Source organism: Aspergillus candidus (assembly GCF_002847045.1).
Source record: "Aspergillus candidus strain CBS 102.13 unplaced genomic scaffold BDW47scaffold_7, whole genome shotgun sequence".
Taxonomy (NCBI): domain Eukaryota; kingdom Fungi; phylum Ascomycota; class Eurotiomycetes; order Eurotiales; family Aspergillaceae; genus Aspergillus; species Aspergillus candidus.
In genome coordinates, this window is record NW_020194012.1 from 117,760 (window position 1) to 132,217 (window position 14,458).

The 14,458-nt window shown below is 52.0% G+C and overlaps 5 protein-coding genes and 1 non-coding gene across 6 annotated transcripts; all 6 read left to right on the forward strand.

The window, feature by feature from the left end:
* Positions 1-49: 49 nt before the first annotated feature.
* BDW47DRAFT_100645 (uncharacterized protein) lies at positions 50-1,833 on the forward strand. The gene is made up of 5 exons (XM_024811486.1): positions 50-482; positions 562-629; positions 692-1,071; positions 1,136-1,200; positions 1,271-1,833. The coding sequence occupies exons 1-5, from the start codon at positions 293-295 to the stop codon at positions 1,732-1,734; spliced, it is 1,167 nt and encodes a 388-aa protein (XP_024674693.1). The 5' UTR covers positions 50-292; the 3' UTR covers positions 1,735-1,833.
* A 245-nt stretch (positions 1,834-2,078) lies between these two features.
* BDW47DRAFT_100646 (thiopurine S-methyltransferase family protein) lies at positions 2,079-3,421 on the forward strand. The gene is made up of 4 exons (XM_024811487.1): positions 2,079-2,202; positions 2,269-2,437; positions 2,531-2,803; positions 2,979-3,421. The coding sequence occupies exons 1-4, from the start codon at positions 2,138-2,140 to the stop codon at positions 3,300-3,302; spliced, it is 831 nt and encodes a 276-aa protein (XP_024674694.1). The 5' UTR covers positions 2,079-2,137; the 3' UTR covers positions 3,303-3,421.
* Positions 3,422-3,844: 423 nt separating this feature from the next.
* On the forward strand, positions 3,845-4,852 carry BDW47DRAFT_100649 (Nitroreductase). Its single transcript, XM_024811488.1, has 3 exons — positions 3,845-4,296; positions 4,377-4,491; positions 4,559-4,852. Exons 1-3 carry the CDS (start codon positions 3,961-3,963, stop codon positions 4,759-4,761), a joined length of 654 nt encoding a protein of 217 aa, XP_024674695.1. The 5' UTR covers positions 3,845-3,960; the 3' UTR covers positions 4,762-4,852.
* Positions 4,853-5,339: 487 nt separating this feature from the next.
* BDW47DRAFT_123233 (polysaccharide lyase) lies at positions 5,340-9,151 on the forward strand (the record flags this gene model as incomplete). The annotated part of the gene is made up of 5 exons (XM_024816012.1): positions 5,340-5,416; positions 5,472-5,603; positions 5,665-5,708; positions 5,821-6,308; positions 8,138-9,151. 5 exons carry the CDS (start codon positions 5,340-5,342, stop codon positions 9,149-9,151), a joined length of 1,755 nt encoding a protein of 584 aa, XP_024674696.1.
* A 448-nt stretch (positions 9,152-9,599) lies between these two features.
* Positions 9,600-9,672, forward strand: BDW47DRAFT_t33. The gene has a single exon. It is a non-coding gene; the product is annotated as a tRNA-Arg (tRNA).
* A 986-nt stretch (positions 9,673-10,658) lies between these two features.
* Positions 10,659-14,394, forward strand: BDW47DRAFT_115709 (oleate hydratase; the record flags this gene model as incomplete). The annotated part of the gene is made up of 5 exons (XM_024814831.1): positions 10,659-10,970; positions 11,063-11,649; positions 11,771-12,167; positions 12,645-13,246; positions 13,320-14,394. 5 exons carry the CDS (start codon positions 10,659-10,661, stop codon positions 14,392-14,394), a joined length of 2,973 nt encoding a protein of 990 aa, XP_024674697.1.
* Between the last annotated feature and the right edge of the window lie 64 nt (positions 14,395-14,458).

Below are 14,458 nucleotides of genomic sequence, written 5' to 3' on the forward strand. Positions count from 1 at the left end.
CACTCTTTGGACTCGGGATGACATCAAGACTGTCCGCCTCGGCTTTTGAACCCTAGGGTACAGCTTCGATAATCATGGTACCACAGCACGTACCCAATGTCCTTGTTTCAATTATTATGATTCCAACAGTACCAAGAAATAAAATCAGAGATTTTTTCCTCTTTATGTCTGGAACATTATCAAATCTATTTCGATTGAAATCGATCTCGCGGCCACCACTGATGCGCGCCGCCTCACCTATACGGCGTGATCGTCCATCGCGACAGTCTCCAATAACCTGTTGATTGGCAGTATGGCCGAGCTGGGTTATTGGAATCGCACCGTCATTAGCGTCGCCATCGCGGGTAGTGTCATCGCCACGGTGTTCTATGTCCTGCGATTGTATAGCCGGAGATTTACGAGCGGGAAGCTCGACGTCGGAGATTTGTTCATGGGATTGGGGCTGCTCTCGACGTATGGGTTTCTGGCATGTGTGCTTATCAGTAAGTCGTTCAATCTTCCTCGCCTTTCTTCAGATTCGTTATTAGCTTGATATGCTGCTAACACTATGCTCCATCCAAGCGGTATTCAACGGGTTGGGCAAGGATGCACAAGACCTTCCCCAGTCGAGTAGTTCTCGAGCCACTTTTGTGCGTCTCACTTCCTGTCTTGCGCGCTGACAAGAGTGATGATACTAACCAAGCCATGGTAGGCCTTCTGGCTCGAGCAGAAGTTCTGGGCGACAGGCCAGATCCTGATCAAGCTATCGATTATCATGCTCCTGCGCCAGACCCTGGGTACAATAGCGCGCGTCCGCGCCATCACCACAGTCCTAATCGTCTATACGTTAGCCTGGGGCGCTACGGCAATCTTTGCGCACATATTCCAGTGCTGGCCCGTCGAACGCTATTGGAAACGGCACATCAAAGGACACTGTATCCGCCATCAAGTGGCGTTGTTTATGTCCACCGCGGGGCTGTCACTGGGAGAGGATGTGGCGTTGTTGCTGTTACCCTTGGTGGTTGTATGGCGGTTGAAGCTGGTTCTGCAGCAGAAGATACAACTGACACTTTTGTTTTCCGTGGGGACACTGTATGCACACCGTTCCCTGGCTTCGTCCATCAACTTATATCCCAGTCAACTAACACTTCCACAGAGTCTGCGTTTTCAGCCTAATGCGATTAGTAGAGCTCAAACACTACGATCCGACAAACTTCACTCGTACGCCCTCTCCCCCCCCCAGCGCACACATTCAGACCCCCCATAACCTAGCTAACCAAAAACCCCAAAGGAAGCGGCTCCCTCGAAACCCTCTACACCACCCTCGAAATCAACCTCGCCATCATCTGCGCCTCCGTCGTCCTCATGCGCCCGCTCCTCCATCGTTTCTTCAAGTGGTGCCCACTATCGGAGCAGGTCCGACGCAAAGTCTGCACCTCGTCCACCAAATCCTCAAACTTCATGCATTTCTTCCACAAGGAATGGCCGTATGCAGATCAGAACTTTTCGCAGAATAGCCACACCGAGATACGGTCTGAGGTGTGTCGGGTCCCGTCGGCAGAATGGGCAGGATACCTTTTCCGTCGGCCTTCGCGAGATATTATGGTTCAGACGTCAATCGATCAAGATATCCACAACAGGGAAGCGTTCCTTGCGGCCTTGGAGGGGTCTAATTCACGGGAGGCTGGGATATCTAATTTGCCTTCGTCGCGGTTGGATTCGATTGGGAGTACAGGAGAACACCGTTTCTCGTAGCATTTTATACTACAAATATGGACTAGGGAGAACTGTATAAATAGGTTGGGTTATAGAATCTCAACTACTTCTCTGCGTCACTTCATCACTGGGTCGATGTGGTTAATGATGATGACTCGCTATTATAATCTACACAAGTGATCCATGAGCCTCGTGGCTAAATTACAATATATCTGGAAATTCATTGAAAATTTTATTAAGATATTTATGAGCATTTCAATGGTGGCAATACAAGTGCGTTATTGAGTATTAACGGCAATATAAAGGCGCTGCGGGGGGCTCCACAGGCCAGGCACTATAGATTATTGAACATCCCCCGCCCCATCCGAACATCCTAATTGTGTCCTCGAATAACCGCGAGCGATCCTACTGGACACATCTATCTAGCTCTACAACTCTAGAAATGTCTCATCCAAACACCGCCAACGCCCAACAGCCCACCCGACTTATCAGCCACTTTCTCAAACGGTAAACCAAACTTCGACCAGGCCACGTCCACACAATTCAAAGATCCTCGCTAATAATCCACCCCAGACCCGTACAAGATTACGGACCCGGCTGGTCCGCCCTCTGGGACTCCAATAACAGCGACCTATGGGACCGAGGCAAACCCTCACCCGCATTGATTGATCTCATCGAGCAGCAGCCGCTAGCGTTTTCTCCATTTACGGCAGATGGAAGGCGCAAGAAGGCCCTTGTACCGGTATGTTCTCCCCAACGTCCCATGCATTCCGTTCCGCCTATTCGAGAACGATGCTCCAGCATGATGATAGTGGTGATCTCACCGATAGGATAGGGCTGCGGAAGAGGCTACGACGTGATCATGCTCGCCCTGCACGGCTTCGACGCGTACGGCCTCGAAATATCTGCAACGGCCGTCGCGGAGGCGAGAAAGTATGCCGCTGTCGAGATGAGCTGCCCTCAGGAATACAACTTCGGCCACGCACAATCTCAAACACGAGACGTGGGGAGTGCTATTTTTGCCGTAGGCGACTTTTTCGAGTCTGAGTGGGAGGGTCAGGGGATCTTGGACGCTAGGGTTAAGTATGACCTTGTCTACGATTATACGGTGTGTGATTTTTATTTCTTTTCTTTCCAGACGGACCTTCGTCGTTTTATTTCCATTTTATTCCCGTTTGGGACCCCGCACCCCCACTCTGCCTTGGTTGAAGGATGCACTACACATAAACCCTACAAACCCCGTTGACTTTGTAGTTCGCCCACCTTGGCTGATGGATGCACAGTTTCTTTGCGCCCTTCACCCGCAAATGCGGGCGCAATGGGCGGCCCGTATGGCACAGCTAGTCCTACCGCAAGGCGTCCTTGTATGCCACGAGTTCCCTATGTACAAGGATCCGTTGCAGGACGGGCCCCCGTGGGGTGTGAACGGTGTGCACTGGGACCTGCTCGCGCGCGGGGGAGACGGAATGGCGGGGATCTCGCAACCGCCTGAGGCAACCACGGACGGACTGTGTGGGGCTTTCCAGCGGGTGCAATATTTCATGCCGAAGCGGTCGTATGAGAGTGGGAAGGGAACGGACATGATGAGCGTGTATGAGCGGAAGTAAACTCTAGAACATATACCGTTCTATGCTGTTGGTGATCTTATCGGATCAAAGCATCCAGCGATCAATATGAGACTTGTCCTTGCTCAGTATCCATATTACGTGAGACATGAGGAATCTCGGTGTCATCCCCGAAAACTTCCTCCGTCGGCTTTATTCAGGAATGGTAAAATGATAGCTAGAATCGGATCGGAGCTATCTGCATCTTGCTCCTTGTGAAAAACCCGATATCTCCGTGGTCAATTGTACAATTGTACAATACCTCCGACGAATTGCCCCCTGACTAGAAATGGTTAAGCTTATGCTTAGAATTGCTGACTCGGCCGACATATCCACACTTCCCTTGTTTACTATTGGATCCCAGTGGTGGAAGAAGGTCGAAAAGTGTTAGAAGAAATGAACATGTACCCACCCCATCCTTTATTGCGGCGGCTTACACAAAAACTCAAGTGGATTGAAAATGATTAATCATGCTCATCAATCAGTGTCAAAAAAGAATGAGGGGCATTGATAATCAATCTGGAAGAAGTCCCACCAAACAACGACCTACCTAACAGAACATAAATAGTATCCAGCCCACCCACCACAAATTCAAAACAACCTCGGATTTTAATTCCTTGCAAAAAAATATATAAACAAAAGTTAAACCAAATCAGCTAAAATGGGTTCCATCGCTCCTCAGTTCAACAACCCCGCCACCACCACGCTCTTTGAGCTGGTCAAGGCCCGTCGCACTTACTACGGCCTCAAGGCCGAGTCCCCCATCGCCGACGACGCCATTGAGGCCATCGTCCGTGACTCCGTCCTCCATGTTCCCTCCTCCTTCAACACTCAGACCTCGCGCGTGGTCCTCCTTCTCAAGGAGGAGCACCAGAAAGTCTGGGACATTGCCATCCAGGCCATGGAGGGGCTCGTCGCCGCCGGTCACGTGCCCAAGGATATGTTCGAGAACCACACCAAGCCGAAGCTGAATGCCTTCCGCGCTGCCTATGGCACTGTATGTCTCCCTATCCAGTCACGGAGTGACTGGCGGCCCCTCTTCTCCCATTGGGGACACCCTCGCTGACGAGAGAGCAGGTCCTCTTCTTCGTCGACTACGACACCCTGGCCGGAATTAAGGAGAAGTTCGCCATCTATGCGGACAAGTTCGACCCCTTTGCGCTGGAGTCGAACGCCATGTCGCAGTACCTGGGTATGTTCTTTCTCCTCCCACCTAGCTTACCCCCATTCCAGAGATTTCAATACTAACAATTGAACAGTCTGGACCGCCCTGGAGAGCGAAGGCCTCGGCGCCAACCTGCAGCACTACAGCCCCCTCATTGACGAGGGCATCCAGAAGCAGTGGAACCTCCCTGCTTCGTGGAAGCTGGATGCTCAGCTGGTGTTTGGTGCGCCCGCTGGTGAGCCCGGTGAGAAGGAGTTTGCGCCCATCGAGGACCGCTTCAAGGTGTTTGGGAAATAAGCTGCGGTTTAATTTTTGATATCCGCTTTCTTATTGGTTTTTAGCGTATATACAATAGATATGTCTTTATTGTGCTTTGCAAGCTCGCTTATGCTTTATGACTCTCTGGCCGTGCCTGTCCGGCTGTTGACTCGGACATGCAGTGTATGACATTGACCGATGGATTGTAGCTATTCGTATTCTGTAGAGTCGCTACTTGATGTATTGCCATATCAAGGACGGTTGTGATCAATGATTCATGGAGGGCCGGGCTATCTATTCAAGTCCTTCCTGTGTTCTGTAGACTGAAGGCAGCATCACCTGTTTAAGTACACTCTCTGGGATACTAAGTAAAATCCAAGATGCTATGGCGCCGATACTTTCTCAGTGCATTGGACTGGGGAAGAAGACTCATTGAATGCGATATAACCCTAATCTGCTCAGAATGTGTCGAATTCGCGTCACATCACGCTCACGTCCACAATCACCAGTTGCTCGCTCATAAACACAACTCGCAAACGCGACAGCAATAAAAACTTCAACTCTCAGACATCCCCTGGTTCAAAAGCTTCGAGAATAGTACACCCATAACATTCACAATGGCTCGGAGCACGTTCTTCGTCAAGTTCCTGTCACTTCTGGCCTTTGCCATTCCCGTGTTCTCGCAGATCGGATAGTAAGGGCCTGCTCCATGAGCCAACAGAACAGCTAGAGCTAACAATTCTTCCCAGTAATGAGAACAGTAACACCCTTCTGTGCTCTAAGCCTGGTGGGGTCTACTGCGTTCATAGATCGCTAGCCGGATCAACAACCATATCCTGTGTGGGACCCACGACCGCGGAGATCCGATCTTGCAGTATTGAGTATGTGGCATTCTTCCGCGCGGTGTCCAATAAGATTTCTTGGGTCTAATGAGGTGTATAGACTGTCTGATATACTTCCGAAGGAACTTGCTGAATTGGCTGTTTGTAAGTATCCTTTGCTCCTAATTATGGCGAAGCCTATATCATCATAGACCCACTACACTGTCCTCGACAAGCTCAAGCAAACCCATATTAACCACGAAGCACCAATATCAAGGCTACGAATCCGACCCCACTGCCGGCGACGCCGTCTGTGCAGTCAACGGAACAGGCTTTACTCTCTCCCACCGCACGACCATAGCCGTACCAGAGACAATCCTCTGCGACTCTCCATCCCCCGAGAAATACAGCAGTCCTTACCAAGGAATCCTTCACCAGGAAATAAACAGTAAACCCCCAGCACAGCCTCGATTCACGCCCATCCCGCTTCCGCCGCCCGTGACGCTCGGCGACGTTCCTGCTCGAGAGACCGTGCATGCAGAGCCAGTGGTTCCTTGTTCGGATCCCTGGTATCAAATTCTTGGCCGGGCGCGTGTGTCCCACGGCTTGTTGCCGGTTTATCTTGCGTCGAGTGTGACGGCGCCCGTCTCTGCTGCGTCGACTGGTTTTCTTGGCTACAATAATGCGCAGGCTAGTTCTGGAAGTTCGCGTCTTGGGGCTTCTGCTAGTGCTGCCGATGAAGTGCAGGGTGACATCCAGGGATTGGTGTCGAGTGAAGGATTGGGTGATTCTGGGAAGGCTAGGAGTACTGGATCTTCTCTATTTTCTGGTGGGGGTTTGCATAGAGAGGAGCCTAAGTGTTGGTTTACTCTGTTGGCAATGACTATTTTAGTGGGTTGTGCTGGGATTTTCTGGTGAGGTGCTGCATGGATGGGTGTAGGTTCTTCCTGGGTGGGCAGCTATGTGTACAGGGTAAATAGAATGTCTTCCGTCGGTAGTAGAGAGCATTGCAATGGTCGGGAAAAAGTACTATTTCTGCATGGTGTGAAAATGGATGTTAGCTAGGACTGGACTTGTGACTCTGCAACGTCGTATGAACTTTTTCTTATAATCCCTCTGTCTAGATAAAGCAACTCTCAAAACCCCAATCCATCCTGTTATCTCTGTTCCGGTGGTCAACCCCAGTCATCTTGACCTTCGGACGCTGCAGCATCGGCATCCTTTTCCCCCCCGGTCTCCGTCCCAACCTTGAACTCATTACATACTTCCCTCCAAATCAGGCCAAGTTCAATCCTTCTCAAGAACGTCCCCCACACCAACTCAACTCCTTCCCAATGAGTTACCACTACGATGAACAGGACTCATACATCATTGATCTACCGCTTTTCGCCACCCGGCGCTCTCCCAGCACTCGACGGCGCAAGACTCGCTCGCAACAGTGTGCTCGTGGCAATTCCACATATTGTCAAGGATTCGAATCCTCTTTTTGTTCCTGCAGAATCCTACACCCACTTTCTGGGCGCTTCGTCTAGCGCGCGAGTGCCAAGACGAGCTCCCCCTTTGTCTTTGGGGTCCATGTCTACTCTCCTTACCCACCTCACGAGCGAAGTGGGTGGATGACGTGACAGGTACTCAATACAATTCTCGGTGGGAACAAAATCCTACAATATACTAGGGCGAGGAAGATCCTTCAAGAGGGGATGCAACGCTGTAGCCAAGACCGTAGGGGCGCACACAAGGCATTGGATAAGCTAGTGGCTATCTGAGGATCACGCAGGATCTGAAAAGCACACCAAGTGCCTAGGTAGCTGCTCTGGCCGGAACTTATTCTACATTTTGTAGAAACTGAAGGGCCCGCGGAGACGGCGTCGTGGACAATCGCCTGTTCCTTTTACCGCTTTGGACAGTAGGCCGTGGATCGAATGGGGCGGAAGGATTCTTTGCCACGACCCACGGGCGTACACGGCTGTGTCAGTATGTCTCGTAAGGGGGATCAGCGTGCCATCTTGGAAACTCGGCGTGGGTTCAATACGTGGGGTAGACCTACGAAGACTGAAAGGTGTGTCTAGGTTGTTCGATCATTGGTGGTAGGATTTATCGCAACGGCCAGACTGAAACATGCTGTGATCTATGGAGTTATGGTATTGCATAAATGATACGGCACACTTTCAGTCCAACTCGTGGCCCTTATATGCCCAGCTTGGCTTGAGAGCATGTTTTGGAGGTCAAGCGGATTCCACGAAAAGGCTCTGTCAATAACACATCATGGCTGATAACACCCGATTCGCCCAACAGATACTTGCTTCTCACTCTCTATAATTGAATTGCAGGCCACCGCAGCATAACACTTTGGCAGATTGTCGAAGCTGTGACCCATGCCAAGTAACATACCTTCCTGAATACAAGGCACGTATCAGTTAGGTGGAGCAGACCATCGAATCCTTCCACTGATATCTGGGGTCCGAATTTCAGCACCACAATCCTGCCAGCTACGGGAGGTATAACAGAGGTCTGATTTCCTGTTCAGTGGTTGACGGGAACGATGGATTTCTACGGCGTCCAGGGAGTGTAAAAGAACTCTCTCAACCACCCAGACACGCCTCCAAGCGCGAAACCAGCCCACCGAGTCGAAGGAGCGTCTCAAACACCACCTCACAACAGCCACCATGCACCTCCCACAGAACCTGCTCCCAGCGTGCATAGCAAGCCTCCTCCTGCTCGCCCGCCCAACACAAGCCGGCGTAGCTTTCAAAAACCTAGGCACCAACACAGGCTGGGATGGCACAAATGAAGAAAACAAAGGCACAGTCGAAGTCGACACCAAAATCTTCTACAGCGAGCCAAGCTCTCTCAAAATGACACAAGTCTTCGACGCAGACTACGACGGGCGATACCATTCAGAGGTATACAAGGAAAATGTCTACAAGCTGGGCGACTCGGGCGCATACGGCTTCCGCTTCCGACTAGACGAGTCGTGGGAATTCGCCGACGGCCAGTCTTACAACCTGGCGCAGTTCATCGCGAACTTCAAAGGCTCGGGCTGCGACGACTACGTGCCGACGACGATGGTCGGGCTGAAGGGGAGCAGGCTTTACACGCGTCTTAAGACGGGGGGTGCCTGTGATGCGGACCTCAAGGGCTTTGATGACTTGCCGGAGGTTACTGCTGGCGAGTGGCACCAGGTGATTCTGCAGGCGGACTGGCGCAATGATGATACTGGGTCCTATGTGGTGTGGTATGATGGCAGGAAGGTGGTGGATGAGCAGAATCTCGCTACGACTGTTGATGAGGATGAGGCGTTGCAGTTCCGGGTCGGCCTGTATGCGAATGGGTGGCATGACGATGATGGGATGAAGGGGTCGCAGGGTACGAGGACCGTTTGGTATGATGATATTGCTGTGGGTTCGACCCTTCAGGATGTGAATACGGGTGGTTCTGGCGGTTCGAATGGTTCTGGTAGTTCGAATGGTTCCGGTGGTTCGAATGGTTCTAGTGGTTCGAATGGCTCAGGAGGTTCAAATGGCCGCAAGGGTACTTGTACTCGCCGTCGTAAGCAGCGGAGGTCGAACAAGGCGAAACGTCCCAGGAACCGCCGTTCTTCGGGATAGTTTGATTGATGTGTTGGTTATTTTGAGAATGGGTTGACGCTGTTTGTGATTATGTTCTTATGTTGATGTTGATTATGTTGGAATGATTGAAGTATGATTGAAATATGAGCATAATGGTTGGAGTGGCTTGATTGACTGTGCTTGAATGTAGTTATGGCCACTATTCCATTCCATTATATATCGAGAACACACAACTTCTCATAATACCAATTCTTCTTCTCCCACACCTTCTAGGTATAACACGAGAGTATTAACCAATGAATGAAGTAAAGCTAGTGACTCCATTGTGATTAGAGTAGCTTCATGTAGAAATCTCGAACAGACTATTGTTGTTAGTGTGGCGTGGACATGTCACTAGTAGAAAAGGAGTGATGCTAAGCATCCCTGCTGTTTCAAAAAGTCCTGGCTATTCAACACTCGCACACTCGGGATCGATATCACAACAAGAGCCCCCGTGGCGCAATCGGTAGCGCGCAAGACTTCTAATCTTGAGGCTCGGGGTTCGAGCCCCCGCGGGGGCTTTCATTTTTTCTCCATTCTTTTTTACTTTCTCCACTTCTTATCAATCAACTCCAACTTCCCTTTATCTGTTATGTCTGGGATCCTTCTACTGATTAGACATGTTTATTCACTCGTACTTATTCCCGTTTTGCTGTATCAAACTCTTATTTCTAGAAACAAACCCCGACTACGGATAACATCTCCACCCGACGAGCGCCATGCTCAGTTACTTCTGCTATGATCATTCCAGGTCAATGCTTTATTCTTTTTTTATCAGGACACTACGCCCTAATGACTCCGACTAGTGCACCATGACAATCAGCATGGATTTCATTGGGGACTAGGCACTATCCTGCCCCACGATGATTTGATCACAGCCTATCAGGTATGACGCTCAACACCAATGATTCAGCCATCTGCGTCTCGGACTAGGAAGTTGAACCCCTCAAGGATCGCCTTCGATCCGCGATCTACATCTCGTACGATTTCGGCTTCCCTACTCTCCGGTGCCTCATCCCCATCCTTTCTGCGCCTCAATTTCATCACCCCGCACCACCTCGGCTATTCCACTTTGTCGTACCTATTGGTAATCGACTCGCTCATAGTGTTTGCACCGAGACCCCTACCCTTATCCTCCAGAAGAAAGATGAAGTGGGTGGGTAACAAGACCACCCCGCTCCCCGCCTTCCTCGGTCCGCCGAACCGCGACGATCATTGCACATGACAGTCCAAATCCACCTCAACACCTCTTGTTTGATATCGAATTGTGTGCTTACCTGCTAGATTGCTATCACCCAGTGGGATGATGGGGCTGACACCGGATCCGACAGCCAGCAGGGCCGTCGTATCTCGGATGTCCGGTTGATGGGCCAAAGGGGCGTGTGCGAGGGCAGTCCGGTGGACCGGTATAAAAGCACTCAAAAGGGATGATGATGGTGATACAATATTGCTTCGAAGGGAGAGCTGAGCTATAGATCCGATACCACAGCACTCTTTCCAAGCCAAAATGGACAAGCAGGTTGCGAACGCCATCTCGTCACTCAAGGGTCTGCCCATCCGGGCTGTCTTCACAGCCATATGGGAGAACCCCACGCGAAGACTCACCGCAGTTGGGGCCTTGCTGGCGACCTATCTGACGATGGTGAAGGCACTGCGCTTTCAGCGGGTGCGCAGCCTCAAAAAGAAGTATAAACGGTACTCGACCCGGGAGTCGATGGCTTACATGACGGACCACGACGCTTGGGAGATCCAGAAACGCATCCTGCAGCTGGAGTTTCCTTTCAGTGCACTGAAAGCGCTACAGTTTGCATTGTTCCGGGTATGATATTTCCCGTCTATCATTCAACTACCTTCGACCGTACCGCACCTCTCCTGTACTATACTGACAGGAAGAAATGATGGAAACTGAAGACCTACGGAATCCCTACCATCTCCTCCCTTCTCCTCAAAACCTCCCAATTCTCCAACCCCGCAACATCCTTTAAGCGCTACGCCGACACGGGCGCCCTGATCGGCCAGTTCATGGCCTTCGAGCCGTCCTCCGATCGCGCCCGCACCTCCATCGCCCGCACCAAGTTTCTGCACACTGGCTACCGCGCCAGTGGTAAGATCCTGGAGGATGACATGCTGTACACGCTGAGTCTGTTTGCCATTGAACCCGTGCGTTTCGTGGAGATGTTCGAGTGGCGGGCCATGACCGAGCTGGAGCGCTGCGCGATCGGGACGTACTGGAAGAGTCTGGGGGATGCGTTGGGAATTAGTTTCGAAAAGCTGCCGTCCGGAAAGACGGGGTTCCGGGATGGGTTGCAGTTCATGGAAGAGATCACCGAGTGGAGTCATGCTTATGAGGAGAGGTGTATGAAGCCTGATGAGACAAATCGGGCGGTCGCTGACAAGACGATGGATGTACTTGTGTATGGAATGCCAAAGTTTGTGCAACCTATGGGGGTCAAATTTGCTTCTTGCATGATGGATGAAAGATTGCAAAAGGCTATGCTGTGAGTTTCTCTGTCTCTCGTTCTCACTCTTCTTCTATTCCTGTTCCTATTAATCGCCTCTCGGTCGATGGTACTGGTGGGGCTGTTGTCTAGATACGGTGATGTCTAACAAGAATGGCAGGTACGACCCACCACCACGAACATACCAGTTCATCTTCTCATCTATCCTGGCCATCCGCAAATTCTACCTCCGGCATCTGTCCCTCCCGAGACCTTACTTTCTCCGCCAGGATGTCTTCAGCGACAAGGCGAATGAACACGGCCGACACCACGTGCACATATGGGAAGGCCCGCCCTACTATGTCAAGCCAACATTGTGGAATCGTTGGGGCCCTGGCGCGTGGATCAGTCGAGCGCTAGGTGTACCGGTTCCCGGGGACGAAGGCGACAGATACTATCCCCAAGGTTACGACACCGTAGACCTTGGGCCGAAGTACTTTCAGGGCAAGGGGCGGAAGACGACACAGGAAATCAAGGAAACGCTTGAGAAAACCCGGATGGGGCAGTGTCCGTTTGCAGTATAGCCACACAAATGCGCGATGTATGTGCGAGCAAGATTCTCGAATTATGAATGAGTTTTCATCGTTTCGCAGTTCGTGATGCCAATGGTATAAATATTTAGTGGCCTATATCTGCATCGACAATACAGCCTTTACTCGATAACCATTTCGCCACTCAAGCACAATCTAAAACCATCCCAAACCACAATATCCATCGTTTATAGCTATGAAAGTGACCTTGGACCAAAAGTCGTTGCGTCAAGGTGGGGCCCGCGCAAGCCCATTCGATGTTGCATTCCGCCGTGATTCGGCACCACCGTTGATAATTGGCATCTGAAAACGTCATCCCACCCAAACTCAACCCCCCAGGAAGTTTGAAGGGAACTGTAACCTCCGGGGTCTTCCTGGAGGGATGAGAATGGCCCTGGCGGAAACACGTACGAAGCATTTACCATCCATCATGGACCTATTCCGACAACCATAGACATTTACCAGCAACAGCGAGAGCCGTACTATATGAGAGAAACACTCCGCCCTCCGGGCGTGGGTTCGCCCTCGCCCACGCCCATACCGGAAAGGCGCCGGACCAATGACCTGGACGCCTGGATTCTCGGCAGTGGCATTCCCTCCCTGACCACCGCAGTGCACCTTATCCAGGAGGCCCATGTGCCTCCAGAACGAGTGCACATCATTGAGACAGTGGGGGTCGTGGGCGAAGGCACCATTATCGTCGAAACCCCAGATGGAGGGTACGACTTGCGAGCGGGCGCCATGCCGCTCTTCAACGACGTGTGTATAGAACGCTTGCTGTCGTTGGTGCCGTCGCCGACGGATCCGCTCAGGACCGTGCTCGACACCATCCACGACTTCAACGAGGCCAAGCCGCTGCCCAAACGTACGAATACACGACTACTAACGCGCCAATCGTCCGGAATCGCGCGTGTTGATCCGAGACGAGTGGGACTGGGCTTGCGCGATCGCGTGGATCTGTTCGTGTTGGCATCGAAGACGGAAAAGAACCTGGGGCGATCGCGCATTCACGACTACTTTCATGGGAGCTTTTTTCACAGTAACTACTGGCTTACACTTGCCACGACGTAAGTGGGCTGCAGTCCAGCCGGATGTGAGTCTTGGTTATCGATATATACTGATCGGTTTGGTGGTGACTAGATTCGGCTTCGAGCCCTGGCATAGCGCTACCGAGTTTCGCCGGTGCCTGCGACGGTTCATGCCCGACGTGCACGAGCTTAACGATCGACAGCCGCTTGACCATCTTCCCTACAACCGACATCATGCGGTCATCCAGCCGATCGGCCAGTTCCTAAAGTCGCGGGGTGTCGACTTCCGCTTCGGCACAATCATCAATGACATCATCTTCGACCCGCCCCATATCAACAACAGTCGGGTGGCGGCCATCCGCGCGACCAAGCATGGCGGACCGGAAACAACAATCGAGATCGGCTCCAACGACATCGTGATTGTCACTGTGGGATCCACATTATCGGGCCGGGCGACCGGGGCGAACGACAGCGCGCCATCGCTCGATCGAGTAGAGATGGAAAAGGTCCTGAACGAGAACTGGCTCCTGTGGCTCGAACTATCAACCAAGAATCCCATCTTCGGCAACGCATACAATTTCTGCACGCGGACGGAGGAGTCCCGCCAGGGGTCATTCACCATCACGCTTCGGGGCCCCGGCCGCGACTTCATCACCCGCTTCGTCGAGCTCACGGGCGACCAACCGGGCATGGGACCCTTGGTGACCCTGCGCGACAGCAACTGGCTCCTCAGCATCAATGTGCCCCACCAGCCAGTCATCCCCAATCAGCCCGACGACGTCGCCATCCTCTGGGGATATGCGCTGCACCCGGAGGAGCAGGGCAACGCGGTGAAGAAGCCGATGCTCGACTGCACGGGGCGCGAGATCATGACGGAGATTCTGCACCAGCTGGAGTTCCCGCTCGAGGAAATCCTGGAAAACTCGGTCACGACGCCGTGCGTGGTGCCGCGCATGGTGGCTCCGCTGCTGGCGCGGGGGATTGAAGACCGGCCGTTTATCATCCCCGAGGGCGTGACCAATATGGCGCTGATCGGGCAGTTCGTGGAGATCCCGAACGAGGCGGTCGTTGGGATGGATTATACCGTGCGCGGGGCGCAGATGGCGGTTCATCATTTGATGGGGATCGATGGGAATATGCGGAGGTCGAAGCACACATCTGCCATCAACATGTTAGGGTTGCTATAGTTGATTTATTTCCCCTATTTTCTCTTTTTTAGAGCCTTGACCTTTGTTTCATATACCTTGGCAT

Coding starts and splice junctions, on each gene's coding strand:
- BDW47DRAFT_100649 (XM_024811488.1), top strand. CDS start 3,961: ATGGGTTCCATCGCTCCTCAGTTCAACAACCCCGCCACCACCACGCTC. Junction 4,297..4,376: donor TCCGCGCTGCCTATGGCACT/GTATGTCTCCCT, acceptor ACGAGAGAGCAG/GTCCTCTTCTTCGTCGACTA. Junction 4,492..4,558: donor CGCCATGTCGCAGTACCTGG/GTATGTTCTTTC, acceptor ACAATTGAACAG/TCTGGACCGCCCTGGAGAGC.
- BDW47DRAFT_100646 (XM_024811487.1), top strand. CDS start 2,138: ATGTCTCATCCAAACACCGCCAACGCCCAACAGCCCACCCGACTTATC. Junction 2,203..2,268: donor ATCAGCCACTTTCTCAAACG/GTAAACCAAACT, acceptor AATCCACCCCAG/ACCCGTACAAGATTACGGAC. Junction 2,438..2,530: donor GCAAGAAGGCCCTTGTACCG/GTATGTTCTCCC, acceptor CCGATAGGATAG/GGCTGCGGAAGAGGCTACGA.
- BDW47DRAFT_100645 (XM_024811486.1), top strand. CDS start 293: ATGGCCGAGCTGGGTTATTGGAATCGCACCGTCATTAGCGTCGCCATC. Junction 630..691: donor GTAGTTCTCGAGCCACTTTT/GTGCGTCTCACT, acceptor AAGCCATGGTAG/GCCTTCTGGCTCGAGCAGAA. Junction 1,201..1,270: donor CGATCCGACAAACTTCACTC/GTACGCCCTCTC, acceptor AAAACCCCAAAG/GAAGCGGCTCCCTCGAAACC.